The 17,074-nt window shown below is 35.7% G+C and overlaps 1 protein-coding gene across 1 annotated transcript in view; it reads left to right on the top strand.

Moving 5' to 3' along the window:
* The first annotated feature begins 4,062 nt into the window (after positions 1 to 4,062).
* LOC107698884 (serine/threonine-protein kinase N2-like) overlaps positions 4,063 to 17,074 on the top strand; it is a 54,997-nt gene continuing 41,985 nt past the window's right edge. The window contains exon 1 of the mRNA XM_016500017.1: positions 4,063 to 4,485. Within this exon, the coding sequence (XP_016355503.1) occupies positions 4,465 to 4,485 (21 nt within the window). The 5' untranslated portion in view covers positions 4,063 to 4,464. The remainder of the gene's footprint in view (positions 4,486 to 17,074) is intronic.

Raw genomic sequence — 17,074 nt, 5'->3', positions numbered from 1 at the left:
TGCATGTTGTAATCATTTGTGGGATTTAATTAATGTTATTAACGCATTCAAATCAGAAATATCTCAACTTACAGGTAAAAAGAAGCATGAACAAGGAGCTTTATCTGGTAAGCCAGGGTTTGCTTACCTTATTTATGAGCATCTGAGGTGACACGGGTAATTATTTACATTTGTTATTTGCTCTGGTTAATATGGAGATTAAATTAGGTGCTGCTCCCTTTAACCCTGACATTGACAGCTGTGCTGTTTTAAAGTTGATCCCTCACTCGCATTCACAGGGGATTAGGGATCTGAAATGGCAAACGGTTTGAATGTGTATAAAAATTGATATCTGGGATAAGCTATGGATACATGAGCTGGGAAAATGGTTATGAAAACCTCTGGATGAATGGTCAACACCTGCTGTGGTTTGAATGGCTTTTTTCCTATTGGTGGTTATTTTGCTTCAGCTCTTTGCCAGATGCAAAATTAATCCGAATCGAATTAGAATCATCTGTCACATGTAGAAGAATGTTCAAATAAACCAGAAAGGTGTATAACAACAAAACAATTTTAAATAAAAGCTACATTAAAACAGCTTAAGTTCAAAAGTTTAGAAACATAAAAACAGATTGTACTTCACATGTGGTGTTTGCAGAAGGCCCGTCACATATGCAAAAAGAATGCAAACTCTATAATACAATAAACCATAACCAAATGTGATATATTATGTGACCTGAGAGAGCATAGATGCATCTCATGCTCTTCCTGCATACTGTAATTGACCATGATGAATGCCTTTAATTGTTCGGTGTAGATACCGTCATCATTCTATACATGCAGCCTGTGTGTATATCAGTTGGGGCAACTTTGTCTTAATTAAGTGTCTATGTGTGCATAGATTTCAAATGAGGGGATGGAGTGGATTTGGTTCAGATTGTCTGGGCTAGTGTAACAGTTCTTAAGGTAAATGCTATTAAGGTAGAGTTATGTAGAGTTTTTTCTTATGTATCTGAAACATCTTACAGAGGAAATTATTTTATCTATTATGATTATGCTTCTGCTTCACCCCTGCAAAGGGTATATAATTTAATATAGTATCAATATATTTAAAATAATCTATTTCAAGTAACGAAACTGTTTTTTTCATTATTTATTGTAATAGCCCTGGTCCTGAAAACGGATTTGCAGTAGCGATAGATACATCGTTGACATTAATGAGAGAAGAGAAATGGAAGAAGCATACAACCCTGAAGTCAGGGTGCCATTGCTTACTACATGATTACAGGTCTACACATCTATATTGTGTGCTTTATGTCTTACAAAGTGTGTGATCTGCCCACAAATAGATTTAAAGGAATAATTCATCCAAAAATGGAAGTCCACATAACAGAAGTCAAAGGTCACCAAAAGGGTTTGATTACTAACATTCTTCAGAATATCTTCTATTGTTTTCTGCAGAAGAAAGAATGTCATACAGGTTTGAAATGACAAGGGGGTCACTACATGATGACAGAATTTCCATTTTTGTGTAAACTATCCCTGCTGCTTTAAATTCCACAGTCACAAAAATTATAAATAATTTGACAGTTAATTAAAAACAATAATAATTAATTATATGTTGATAAATAAAAATGAATACCTGTAATACTATAAGTATTACCAATATTTTAATTTAATAGAGGTAAATTATATGTGTAACAGTATAAATACAAACTTAATAATTTATTGTTTTATTACTTTATATTAATATCATAATTTTAGATATCATGGGTGTCATTTAAAACAGCTAAAACTATAACCAACTAAATCGTAATTGTAATATTACATATTACCACTAGATGGCGAATAATACACGGTAATGGTAATGGACAAATAGATGTAGACGTTTATACCATGAAAATTCAAGGCAAAAAGCTTTGTATAATAATAATAATAATAATAATAATGTTTATAAATAATAATAATAATAATAATAATAAAATATCGAGAATTATTCATTCATAAATATCAATTTTGTGTGCATTTTCATAATATTTATATGAATATAAAGAGAAATACAAATAAATAATTAAAAGATTATGCAAAACTATTAAGGCTTAATGTTCTCTTCATTCATAATAATAATAATAATAATAATAATAGTTTAGATTTCATAATGTCATTTAATACAGCCTATAACCAAAAAAGGTCTCAAGGAACAATCTTAAGTGTACAATTTACCACTAGATGGCGTAAAATATATGGTAAAAGCCAGATGGAAGTATTTAGTCCTCCAATGGGAATGTTGTCTCTGATAGGACTGCCATTCCCAATACTGAAATTAATATAGCCTAATATTCAGCAGTATTTATACTCAATGCATGTGCTGCAGCACAGTTTAATAAGAGTCTGATTGAGTCATATTGTGTGTTTGAATGTGTGCATGATGCAATGTTTTTTCAGTCTCTCAAACAACCACTGAGAATGACAGCTCTCAGTTCATTTTTTAATCATAAATTCTGTGGTTCTTCAATATGCATATGTGTAACTAAAGAAGTGTGGAGGACAAAATATGCAAAAATTGTACAAATCTAAAACTCTGCATTGAATGTTAACCCTATTTGATGACCACACACATCTTTCTCAGGTATGACAGTACAGTAAGAGAATACTGACGCATCTCTAAGCTTCCTTGATCACTAGTCATGAGTCATGAATCATGGCCAACCTGCTCACACTGCAACAGAAAAAAAGAAATCTATTTCTATTATTACCGCTATTGCCCCAGAGACTGGTTTTACTGGTTTTCCCTTGTGAATGCACAAAGCTAATATTGCATTTATGCTTTTATGGTAGGCCTAATAGTCGTTTCTCCATACAGTTGTTAAAGGCATCTTATTACAAATTGATTAAAACAGCTAATTCATTAGAACGGTTATGCATGATTTCTCATATACAGCACAACAGTGAGTCTTTATATTAACTGGGCCATAGAAATCTATAATACTCTGTCATTCTAAATGAGGAACTTCTGATGCTATATTGCCATTGCATGCTTTAGTCCAATATCTAAACCCCTGTACTGAGTATATTGGTGCAACCTATTATAAAAGCAACAGCAGATTATCATGGATGATAGAGAAACACATGGTCTTACACAGGAAGCCCGATTGTTACCACAGGAAGTGTCTAGCTCTTATAGCTCCTTGGGAGCTGGGAAGTCAGAAAGCCAATGGTGGTTTCAGAGGTTTCAAACAGGAGATGACTTCCCATGGTATCAACCAAATTCAAACCAAAGATAGAACAAAATGCAGGCCGAACAGATTTATGAACAATGTATTGAGATATCCTAATAATCTATATAAACTAAAATATCATTCATCAAATAAAATAGTGTTCATTAATAAAGAGGAGAGAAGAAAACATAATGAAATCTGAGAAAACATGACAAGATAAATGCATCAAGATTGCAGTCCTTACAATGAGAGTATTATGGTGTGTTCTTATTTCATCATGCAGCTGTCAAACCTAAATGATTTACATACATACTATATTTGTGTCTAAGCTTGATTTTAAAAAAGCTGCAGAACAGAAGTACTGTTTAAAATATTTTTTTTTAAGAGGGGGATGAATAATACCAATTCACATATAAATATGCTACTATTTAGCCTTATTTATAATTAATAATAATGTCATTATATTATATTATATTATATAGGGCCTATTATAATAGCCTATGTAATACAATATAGGCTACTGTATTATTATTCTTATTAAGCACTGTTTGCATTAATACATTGTGCTTTACATAATTCCCTGTATAAATGTCATAAATAATACAGCCTATAAAACACCTATTCCTACATTTTTGACAGGCTGAAGCCTAGAAAACACTGAGCCCCACCTAGTTTCAGTCTTGTGTAAAAATGTAATTCCACAAATGCAGAGGAAATACTCTCTGATGTGTTTCTGTAATTTTCAAACATTAGGCGCTGATGTAATCTGATACGGCTCTAGTAAATATACAAGAATGATTTAAACTCTATATTTGGCAGTGTGCATGGACACTCATGGGAAAATGCTTGCATAGAGTTTTTGATCACATGACTGGAAGTGTAGGATTTGACGCCAGCTGGGAGAGCAGAAAAGAGGAGCGTTCAACAATACACGCATTCAAAACACACGCATTCAAAACACTCGCATTTCCACGTCCCTGTACGTGGATCCGCCACGAAAAACGATTGCATTTGGTTTCCTGAAACTTTTAAAGTTTTTATACAATTGCTTTTTATATATCAAACAAGGATATTTCGGCAGCGTCATGGGAATTGGGAAGTTTACCGGCTGCGCTATGGAATAGTCCAAGTCGTGGATCCGATGTGTTTTCTTCAGAATCAGGAAGAAATACGAGCTAATTTGGAGAGAAGTGGAGAGGTTTAACTTCTTACTGACATTCCTCCTTTTTGCTCCCTTGAGTTTGATTCAAAGTTATTAAGAGGCAAGATGGCGGCCGATCCCGTGCAGGTGAGAGAATTATTTTATCTCTAACCGCGCGCTTCAACACTGTAGCTTTGTTTTCATCTGATCACTACTTTAAAATTCCAACGCTCTTCTTAAGCATTCGATAGTGACTTTTAACTGTGTCTGGAAGGGTTAAATGTGGCCTAGAAATATTGACACTTAGACCAACTGTTGCTTCAATCCCAGCCCATAGATAAACTATGCATTTTTACTGCAAACGAAGTGTATTATATGTATACAAATATTGTATTTACTTAAATTCAGTAGCATTCAGAACAGCGGTTACGTTACCTAATGCTTTGTTCCTCTTTGTGCTTGCTCGCATATGTAGCTTAATGTTAATTTACTGTTTCTTCAACGTAATATTTACGATGTTAGCCTAACTATTTGAAAACAAAATGTTTCCTTTGTGTATACTGCCTAAAATGCACTTATAATGTCTTTTCGTTTTCTCAAAAGCCCTGTGAGCTGTTTTCATGAAGAACATATTTTAAAAAGGAGTGTAACGTTAGCTAACGTTATATGTGCGCACGAAATAAATGTAGAAACTGCAGCAGACGCTCTCTTTCGTGCTTGTGTCGTGAGGGAAAATCTGGAGTAAAATCTATTATTAGTAACATATCCTGAACGATTCCACCCTGGCAACTCCCTGAAACACTACTGAATACTGTATGAGGCAATGTCAGTGTTTGTTTGGCTGCTTTTTATTAAACACGTTTCTAAACAAAAACATTCCGTTTAATTTTTTTATTGCAAGTTATATGAAAAAAAGATACTAAACTTTACAAACGACGTCAAACGCCAGCACTGAACAATATGGACATTTTGACTTGATTCAGAATTAATTTAGAGAATATAAACTGGCTTTTTGCAAACTGAAGGTCATAAATGGATATTTTGACGTAAGGGTTTTAGTCCAGCTGTTGCCTAATTTGATGGTGTTCACATAGTCATGTAACGAAATTTTGTATCTGATTTGCATATTTCATAAAAGGCACGTTTCCTCAAATATCATGTTATATTGTGCTGTTTGGGCTTTTTTTAAAGGCACAATATGTACGTTTTTTTTTTTTATTAAAATATCCAAAAACCACTAGAACAGTGTTATATATTTTGCTGACTTGTGTACTTACATTATCCCAAATGTTTTGAAGAATGTTTAAATCCAGAGAAATTAGCAATTTTAATTAGTGACACGGACCGTGTCCATAGTGTCATTGTGATGAAGACGATAACTCCCATGATTCCACACTCAGTCACAGTGTCATCAAACTACGCCTTTGCCTCTTTGTTTATTTTGAATACGCGCCCTCTAGCTGTGAAAATTACATATTGTGCCTTTAACTAGTTACATTTACATTTAGTCATTTAGCAGACGATTTTATCCAAAGCCCTTTATGTTTATTTTAGTTATGATATAGGCTAGGTCAGGTCAGGGGTAGGCAAGTTCGGTCCTAGCGAGCCGCAGTCTCAGGTGTGTTTGATTAGGGTTGGAGCTGAACTCTGCAGGACTGCGGCTCTCTGGGACCGAACTTGCCTACCCCTGGGCTAGGTGTTGTACTGTCACAACTGTCATTCTAAAGAGACAAAATATGTTTCAAACAAAATGTGATTCAAGTGAAAACAATACAAAGTAAAGAAGTAGTGTAGAAAGTGTAACTGGTTGTGAATCAGGCCTTTGTGAATAGGATCATTTCTAAACTTGTGCCATTTTGTTGCTTTGAGAGGGAGTAGTTTGATTGCTGTGTTTGGGTTGTGTCTCCTCCCCACCTAATTGCAGTGAGGCTCAACTGAAACCCAACAAGTTAACTGATACTCTCAGTTTGAATGTTCAGAGGGACTCCGATAGGTTGTTTTTTTTGGCTGGAGTGTTGGACAGGTATCCTCTAGCCCTTATCTGCAGCCAAATCACTGAAGGAGAGAGGCATTAGCTCAGAAATGCCGCAGTCTTTGGGTAGGAAGTTATTTGTGTAGCTAGGGATGGGTGATATGGGCTTTAAAATATATCACGATATTTCTGGTATTTATTACGATAACGATATCAATGACAATAATTCAGGGAAACCTGTTTCTTTAGAGAAAAGTATTATCTTTCCTATTTTTACCCAAAATAGGGTGTTGTGAGTAGGGCTGTGCGATTAATCGAAATCATCATAAAATCGCGATTTGAGCGCGTGCGATAATTAATCGAAATCGTCATAAAATCGCGATTTGAGCTTGCGCGATTTCTAAATCGCTTTACAGCACGATTTTCCGCACCCCCGATCTCCCACAGTATGCTATCCGAACCAATCCGAATGCAGCGCGCCTAAATGGAGCACGAGAACAGAACAGACCGGGTGGGCATACAAACGTAATGCCAGGTTCACACACTCCGTCTGTGGTGTGTATTTTATAGTTTCCGCACAGAGTCTATTTCTGCTGTGCTGCACGCGCTGAATTAAAGTGACAGCACATTATTCGCGGTAAAAATTAACATGGATTGACACGGAAATGTAGTAATTACACCATAAATGCATATAATTAAAGTCTACTGTTTCACAGTCAACACATGGCTTTTTGGCTAGATTTAAAACAAGGAAAAGTGCACTTTTAGATAAACAAGGCAATAATAGATTGCACTCGTGGTGGTAGTTAAACAAAGTTATATTTATTGAGATTAAACGTGAATATGTCTATGAAACGCTCCAGGAAGGTATCCAGTTATCGCTGAATAAAACGCACAACGGAGATAGAGACATTTTTACTGATGAAACTTGAGGAAAATAAACATACGATTTCACAAAATATATGGTTTATCTGTGTTCTTCAATCTTGGGTATTTTTATAAGGAAAGTATATTTATAATGGAATGTTAATCGACATGGCCTTTATCACTGTATATAATACTATCATTCTGTAATATGAAACCACATCTGGTCACAAAAAGAAGTATTCAAACACTCGACTATGTTATTAAGTTAATTTGGAGAAAAAGCATGTATATAAATTATATCTTTTGTTGGACAACAGGTTTGCAAACAGGCTCATACACATGCAAAACTGTATCGCACATGTGCTACTACATTTATTCAGACCGATTTTTTTGTGCACTGTACAGCCCTAACCAAACCAGTTACAGATTGTAAAAGGAGCCGGAGCTCCTCATTTAGCGATAAAGTCCTCCTCAATTTCACGTCCGCCTTCCACGATGGCGCTCCGCACTGTTGCACACAGAAGTATGTAAACAACTAGACTTTATCGTTATTATTGCGGGAAGACTAATTCTTATCGTGGGGAGAATTTTTACCGGTATATCACAAACGATAAGATATCGCCCATCCCTATGTGTAGCTAAGGGAAGAGGATGCAAGGATGAGCAATAAGCAAATTGTATTTTCTTTAAGGATTAGTTTAGATCATTGTCAAACACACTGGCATAAGCAGTCTACAAAATATTTCCGTGTTTGCTGAAGTTGAGGGCACACTTCCTTGGAAAGGAATTTCACTGCAAGTTTTGGTTTCTTCTTTTCTTGTTACTCTGAATGGTGCTTTGTTTGTTCTTTCTTTATTTATTTTGTAATTTATTTAACTATAAAACATTTGCTTTAAATTTCTTTTTTTAATTAATAAAGTAAAGTTTTGTATTTCTTGAGAAAACAACAGAAAACAAGCTGTGCACTCATTGGTGTGACAGTGGTTTACATGAAACGATTGAGCTGTTAAACATGTTAATATGCATGTCTTTGGCCGTCACGTCTCATTGTTTTGTAACACCTTTGGTTTTGGTTTCAATCCATTGTGCTCTGGCTATATGCAGACTTTATAATACACACACACTAAACTTGCAGCATGCATGCATTAATATTGCAGTTCCAATTCTATTGGGTATTTTCTACTGGGTACTCCTGCCCAATATGCTATTGTAGCCCTAAACATTTTTTTAAATATAGCTGTAGGTAGCAGTTTGCAGAATGCATATGCTATAGGAAGTTATTATAAAGAAGTACATGAAATGGACTTCTGTATTGATAAATAATCAGCTGAAAGTAACATGAAAGTGTAATGTTGACATCATGTTGATCATGACAACATATACCAGTTAATTTACATTGCAGATTGCTTGCCAAGAAATTTCTAGCTAAACCAAGTACCAGTATATGATAACCATCTTTCTTTCTTTCTTTTAATAATTCCATGGCTAAAAGCTCATGTAAAAAAAATCAGGTTTTCCCTAAAATAGGGCTGCAGCGCGTTAAATATCGCATGCGATTAATCGTGCAGCCCTACCCTAAAATGTCAAATACTGAAAAATATTTAATGGCTTATATGGGTCAATCTTTAGGCAAATTTTTCCCCATGGGGAGTGAAAATCTCATATGAATAGTAAATAAAAATAAATACTAAATTATTTAATAATTATGGATATTCAGTATTTTTTAGATATTTGAAATAATTACATTTTATGTTATTAAAATTACAACTATTACTACTACTAGTAGTTTAATTACTACTATTGCTACGAAAGAATACATCCCATCCATCAATTAGTCACAGACCTGTCAAGAACCTCCTAGTCAAACAGGATAGGGCAGCTTGGCCAAACATGTAGTGACAAATCAGGTTTTTAAGTCATTATTATTAGTGTGTTTTTATATGTGGCATTAAGGTGGAAATTCAGTTTTTCTGTTAATCTTCATTTTTACTTGACAAGTGACCTGACATATGTTCCCATTTAATCTAGTTCTATAAAGAACCCTGTGCAAGACGTTTCCTGAGTGATATGTGCCAGAGCACAAGGTCTGTTGGCTTATGTGTTTGCTGTGAGTGCAAGGTAACTGCAGAAGTACTAATGGTAATGGAACAAATAAGGTAGTGGGTTAGAGGAAAGTCTTTTCACTGGCGTGGGTGCTGGGGGTCATGGTAAAACCATAATAGGATGAGCTCGGAGATCAAACTCACAGGATGATGCTCAAACCCTCATTGGCTCTGAGCTCATTCATGACTCTTTTCAGTGGGTGGAGTTTCAGAGAACTGGCCAGTCACTGATGTCACCGAGGGCTTTACATGTTGGAACTCCTCTCCCTACCCATTTTGAACTCTTTTTAACTCACAAAAGTAAATCTAAACACATGGACGCTAGAACTTAGGGATATAGCAAATAATAATATAATAGTTTATGAAATATTATCAATAGTTTTTTTTAGTATTTTAGTATTTATTTTTTTAATAGTTAATTATTTATATTGAATAAATTCCAGTTATATGCAATAATATATAACAATGATAGTAATATACAGCAATATTGACCTGCATTATTAGCAGTATTAACCTGATCATGTAATGCAAAATATTCAATAGATTAGACTTCAGAGTTTTGATTGATTCACTTAAACAGTTATGAATCAAACTCTATATAAAGTTTTTTTTTTTTAAATATAATGTTTATAATGCAATTTAAATAGATGCATCACTAAACAAGGAGAAACCCTGAAACTAGTGACAAACTGAAATGGTCTAGGAAACTTATTGATGCATTAAAATCATTGTAGTTTTAATAATAAATAATAAAAAAATAAACATTTATTTGAAAAGTACTTTTCATACATTAAATGCAGCTCAAAGTGCTTCACAAAATATAATAGCGGCATTAAAAAGAAACTTGGGATGCATCGATCCGATACTCAGGATCGGTATCGGCTCCGATACTGGTATTTTCTGCCGGATCGGGTATCGGTCAGACGAGACCGATCCAAATCCGATATTATGCGTATACTAGTGCTGGGCGGTATACCGGTTCATACCGAATACCGGTGTTTATTTTCTTATGATATGAATTTTTTAAATACCGCAGTACCGGTGTCGTTTAAATAATGTTTTGAACGCGTTTGAGAGGGGTCTCAGAGGGGTCTCAGGCGAGACGTGAGGTCTCAGGTGAGGTCTGACTCTCCCGGCGCAGTGTCGTCTCTCTCGGTGTCTGTTCTGTGCAGTGAGCAGCAGAGAAGCATTGCTTTCAGCTGGCCGTACCGCAGCCAACTCGTCAATAAATGAGTACAAAACAGCGTTTCCAAGCACCTGTCGCTTACTGACTGTTTGGAATTATAAATATGAGCATATTGCACTTTTTTGTTTGTTGCGAAAGCACAAAAACATTATAAAGCACCATAAAGTCAAAGTCCAAGTGTTCTGAAGCAGTTTCATAGTTTAATGTGAGGTACAGATAGGGACCACTTAGGCCTATATAAAAGCATCCAAAAAGCAGCATGTCATGGGACCTTTAAGTCGTTAAATTCAAGTACACGTAAACTCTTCTCTCCGGCTGCAGCTGTCTGTCATCCTCCATTCAGTGTTCAAACTGCATGTCGCATTTGGTTACGACAGTCAAGATGATGAAACTCTCTCCAAGAGTGCACTGTAACTGAAATTTAAAACCGTTAAAAGAAAAGGCTCAATAAACTGTCGCACAGATTTAATAAACTACACATCAACATCTCTTGTGCTTTGAAGTTCTCTATGCGGAGCGCTGCACGCAGCGCTGTGATTCCGTGTTGCTTCAAGCGCATCATTCTGCGCACGGGATGCGCATAAGCGCTTTGTGCCGCTCTGTATTGGAGCTTTTCATATTATAATACTTTTGCACAATGAAAAATAATTTTTAGTGTTTCTTGTTCTGTCCTATAAGGCTATTAATAATCTAATGCATAGCACCGTAATAGAGGCAGTAACATATGATAGATAGGACTCCTCTATCTATCATATGTTGCTGCCTTCATTACTGTGCTATACACTTAAAAGAAATGTCTTTTAATTTTATAGTTTATATTTATATATAAATACATGTACTTGTTTTCATTAAAGGGGTCATATGATGTTGCTAAAAAGAACATTATTTTGTGTATTTGGTGTAATGAAATGTGTTTATGCGGTTTAAGGTTCAAAAAACATTATTTTACACATACTGTACATTATTGTTTCTCCTCTATGCCCCGCCTTTCTGAAACGCGTCGATTTTTAAAAACATTAAAACCCATTATAAACGAGGCATTTGTTGCATCCAGTGGGGACATAATTACTTATTATTATGACATATACTGTCTTTTTACGCGTTGCATGGCGCCAAGTAAACATAAAACCACAACTTAACCACTGATTTCGTCGTGTCCTCTTTTGGAAGGCCAAACAAAGTAGTTTCGCTTTCACAACGAAACACACAGCGTCTTCACGACATGCCGGCAGCAACAATACTACAGCGAGAATAAAAGTTACGCCTTCTTTCTTTGCGTGAACATTTGGGCGGCGTTATGCAAATCTTCCCACATTGTGACGTAGACATGTGGGGGCATGTTAGAACGAGCCGTTTTAGGTAGGCTTGGTTTACTCTTAACTTTTATAAAGAATATCTCTTTGGATTTGAGACTTTATTCTTTGCAACTTTACAGATCTTCTTTATGCACCAAGAGCTTGAATCACTTCAAAGAGAAAGGAAAAATTTAAATCACATCATATGACCCTTTTAATGTATTTTGCAACAATGTAGAGAGCGATGTGTAACATTTTACCAGATTTAGTCCTACACTTATTCACTTTTATTTGTTCCCCACTAAATAGTGATATTTAACTAAATGTTTAGATTTTATAAAATTGTGCACTCATGATTTTTCTAGAATAACTTTTGCTGCTAAATTATCCACTAACCTAGTTTATACTAGTATTTTTGTCATAGATTGATTATATATTTTTTCATTAAAATGAAGCTGTCTATATTTAGTAGATTGTGTTTAACACACAAAAGAGTGATGATCAGGTAAACACAGAGAGGTATCAAAATTCTACACTGATTTAAAAAAAAAAAAAAAAAAAAAACTGCAATCGGATCGGAATCGGCCGATACTCAGAATTTTCCGGATCGGATCTGAAAGAAATGGTATCGTTGCATCCCTAAAAGAAACATTGGCGATACAATTTCAGTAGTTTTCTCATAAAGAGGAACGAGAATGTTAAGGGGAGAGAGTGAATCTGCAGTAGGGCTGTCAAAATGGCTGAAAAACTAAATTTGAATTTTTTTACTTAAATATGATCAATATTCGAATTTAAAAGGCATAATTTCAGTTAGGGGGAAAAAAAGCTTTTGGCTTCTCTCCTGAGGCCACAAGAGGGCGCATCAAGCAAAATATTATGCACGTTTCTTCAAAGCATAATAAAATAACACGACTATCTTTGAAAAAAGTGCATAATGTTTAAAATAATGTTTATGAACTTTATATAATTAATAAAGTTTCTTAAACAATTAGAAACAAAACAGCATCATGCATGTATGTATAATTTAATACAAAGGACCGAAAACCAATCACAAAGAGTACTTTCTTCATTTAAGAACTTGAGATGCAGTGGGATGGGGAAAACCGCTATAAAGTTTTTAGGTATGTTTTTTAAAAGTTGAACTTACCGTATTGACCCAAATATAAGACGATGTTTCTGAAAAAACGCGGTCGTCTTATATTCAGGGTCTAGACTTTGACATGTCAATAATACACCCACAACAATAGGTGGCGCCAAATACGCATAAAACGAGTGTGCCATGAAATACGTAATGTAATGCGTGTTGTAAAGATCGCGAGTAAAATCAAATGAAAAAGAAAACCTTACAGCTCCATGAGTCGTGACTGTTATGTTAGCCTGATGGGACCAAACTCTCTTTGTGATTTTAAAACGTAAGACAGTACCCAGATTTGAAGACTACAGTAAGATTTAACTTCTACTGTTAATAAGATATTTTTTAAATGTGATTGTTGGTACATTTTACCAGTTTTTACCATACTTTCAAAACAAAAATTAAAATAGGAAAAATATGCAATATGAAAATAATTGAAGACAAAATGTGTTTTACTGCGAAAAAAACAAGATTTGGTTTTTAAAAAGCCTTTTTCCAAAAGGTACATCTTGAAAAAGGGGGGTCGTCTTATAATCAGGGTCGTCTTATATTCGGGCCAATACGGTACATTAATTTTACATGGCTTTCTAAGCATGCGGCTCTCTTGTGCGAGATGCAAGTGCAACGGTGATAGATGTCCCTCTAGAAAATGCGATAAATATGCGTTCTGTGTGAACGGGTTGGTTTCGGTTTTGACGTAAACAACATCTTCCCCGCATTGATTGTTCTCTTTTTCTGCAATATTTTGAATGAACAACATAGCAGCGCCGCATGTAGTGGGTTCAACTGGATAGGCTAAGAAAAGTATTAAAATGAAATGACACTTACATCGTCAATGCATTTCGTGCGCCATTTGATAAGGCTACCTGATTTTTATTTTAAATTCGACGAATATTCGAAATTCACGAATTGTCACGATGTCAGTTAAGCATTTTGTCAGTAAAGCCGCTTCTGTAATCAGAGGTAAATCTCCATCACGTGCGTGCTTTCACATGGATCGGCATTTACTACACAGAGCCGTTGTTCACTGACAAGCTGCGCAAAACCACGTTCATATATGATCGTGGTTTTGCGCAGCTTGACAGTTACCTGATTACAGAACTGGCTTTATTGACAAGATGCGCATTAAATATCGCATGCGATTTATCATGCAGCCCTATCAGTTTCAGTCTTTCTCTGGCTGCGTTTACACTTGGCATTAATGCCATTGATGCGACCTGTATTTGGATGTTGTCCACATACACATTGATAAGACAAGTGAGACAAGACAAGTATGTGAATGTAATCCGATCAGTGTGTCCTGGTCCAGAGGTAGTCGAGGATGCATTGTGATCGGATCTCAGTGTAATGTAAATGCAATCCAGCCGTTGTGTCTGCATTCGCAGGTTGACATCACGCAAAACCCCGCCCCCTCTCTCCTGAACGGTCAAAAGAAAGATGGAGAACACCCGTGTGGAGCGCTAGTGAGACACCTACACATATCTTTGATTTGTAAAATGTCCCGCGACTGAAAATGCTTTTCAAAAGAAAACCCACCACTTCAGGTTGACTTTGCACTGGGCAATTCTCTGCAGACTTATTTACATATTATGTGGGAAAGACAGATCTGATTGGTTATCCAGATCGAGAAGTCAGCTGATGTTGCCAAGTGTAAACGTGCCGTGTTCTGATTGACTGACGATCCGATCTGCTTGATCGGATCGTGGTGATCGCTTGTTAATGCGAGTGTAAGTGTAAACGCAGTCTCTCTCTGTTCACTTCACTATTGTCCAGTAGTGTGTTTCATTGAAGCAACTCTGACCGCACTGAGGAACACAAGTTTCAGAGATTCCTCTTATTTAAATATTTCTTGTGCAGTTTAAAAAGTTAAAAGGTTCAAAATAATGTACACTAAACCCTACCCTAAGCCTAACCAATAGTTTAAACAAAAGCAAACATAATAAGGCATTTCAAATTGGCAATTAAAAATAAAATTTCAACTTGCTTCTGCGAGAATTTGCACTCTATTGTTGAGTGTCGTGACTCTGTTTCATGCAATGCTGTACCAGGTGAGCTACTGAGCAAGTTTACTACATCAAATAAGCTCTACATAAAGATCTGTGACATAAATGTATTCGCTTACTAATCATTCACAACTGTAGAAGTGTTTTGAGGTCATAATATAGTGCAAGAAACCACACTTAAAATGCTTTATTAATCTATAATCTGGCCCTGTAATCACAGAAGTCTGAAAAAGAATCAAGGTTGTTGGTGTTTTAGTGCCTCCAGTGTTAATTTCAGCTGGAAACTGCAGTGAAGTGTATAGTTTTTGAAGTTTTGCAGTTTGCTTTGGTTGTCTTATATCTTGTATAGGTAGGCTAAATGATCAGAAGGTCTTTCTAACCTCAGTGTGTCACAAGCCACTTGTCAACCTATTGTCTGCTGTGTGGGAGTTAGTTTGTTATGCAATGTGGTCACTGTGTTCCCTGTGAGTGGATTTGTTCCATAGCCAGGTCCTTCTCACAGGGTGGGGCATTTATTATGGGAGAAAAACCCAACCAAGAGTCTTAGCCAATGTATTTTTGTTCTTAATTTCTTCCTTTCTTCCTATGTACAGTTGTATATGTTCAACCCCTACCCCCACCCTGTCACTGACTCATGTTCTTGGCATTGTCTTACTTCAGCGTCAATTCCTGACTTTTCTGTTAGCTGCATTACCCTCCGTGTTCAGGCAGCCAAAGCTTTTACAGGACTCTCCACAGACGGCACACATAAGTTTCCCTGTCTCTCACTGCTATATATCAGAAAGCTGAGCAGGAAAATGAGGTTGTTCTCCAGCCACACTAGGTTCTTGGCTCTTAAAACTAGTTTACATCTTCCATTCCCTCCTTGTGACCCTTAAGGCGGAGCTAGAGTTTTATACATGGGGTGGCCAAGGCTAATTCAGGGGGTCCATAGACCATGATAGAAAATCAGTATAACTCCAACCTGGCATAAAAAAAAGCATGAATAAATCCTACGATTGCTGATTACTTCTGAGCAGCGCAAAAAATCGCGCGAATATGAACGTGGTTTAGCGCAGCTCGTCAGTGAACAACGGCTCTGTGTAGTTAATGCTGCTCAATGTGAAAGCACGCAGGTGATGGAGATTTACTGCTGATTACGGAACCGGCTTTACTGATAAGATGCGCGTTAAATATCGCATGCGATTAATCGTGCAGCCCTAATTTAAAGCATCCTTGCTAAATAAAAGTATTAATTTAAAAAATAAAAATAAAAATTACACTGACTCTAAGCTTTGAATGGTATATTGTATAATGTTACAAAAGCGTTTTTATTTCAGATAAATTCTGATCTTTGGATCTTTCTATTCAATAAAATAATACTGAAAAAATTGTACTCAACTGTTTTAAATATTGATAATAATAATAAAAATGTATCAGCATATTAGAATGATTTCTGAAGGATCTACATTTTAAATACATTTTAAAATATATTCACATAGAAAACAGCTATTTTAAATAGTAAAAATATAGACGGCACACATAAGTTTCCCTGTCTCTCACTGCTATATATCAGAAAGCTGAGCAGGAAAATGAGGTTGTTCTCCAGCCACACTAGGTTCTTGGCTCTTAAAACTAGTTTACATCTTCCATTCCCTCCTTGTGACCCTTAAGGCGGAGCTAGAGTTTTATACATGGGGTGGCCAAGGCTAATTCAGGGGGTCCATAGACCATGATAGAAAATCAGTATAACTCCAACCTGGCATAAAAAAAAGCATGAATAAATCCTACGATTGCTGATTACTTCACATTACCCCACATTAGCTATACATTCCTACCGTAACTTCAAATGTTAGTAAATTGAAACTTATTTCTCTTACTTCTATCACCTCATTAACCAGTGGTTGGAGCAAAAGATCTAACATTAACTTGTAAACTACAGTGAATTTTGAAAATGTTGTTCAGGGAACCTAAAACTTCAACTTCAAACAGGGCTGCCAGCTTTTGAGTTCAGCCTGGAGTGAGAATTATTCAGGAATAATTAACAAGCTTGCAATTAAGTACACTACCAGTCAAAAGTTTTTGAACAGTAAGATTTTTAATGTTTTTAAAGAATTCTCTTCTGCTCACCAAGCCTGCATTTATTTGATCCAAAACACAGCAAAAGCAGTAATATTGTGAAATATTTTTACTATTTCAA

This window comes from Sinocyclocheilus anshuiensis, unplaced genomic scaffold (assembly GCF_001515605.1).
Source record: "Sinocyclocheilus anshuiensis isolate Anshui unplaced genomic scaffold, SAMN03320099.WGS_v1.1 scaffold642, whole genome shotgun sequence".
In the NCBI taxonomy this organism is placed as follows: Eukaryota; Metazoa; Chordata; class Actinopteri; order Cypriniformes; family Cyprinidae; genus Sinocyclocheilus; species Sinocyclocheilus anshuiensis.
The sequence above is the reverse complement of the archived record's forward strand: the minus strand, read 5'-3'. Positions and strand labels throughout refer to the sequence as shown.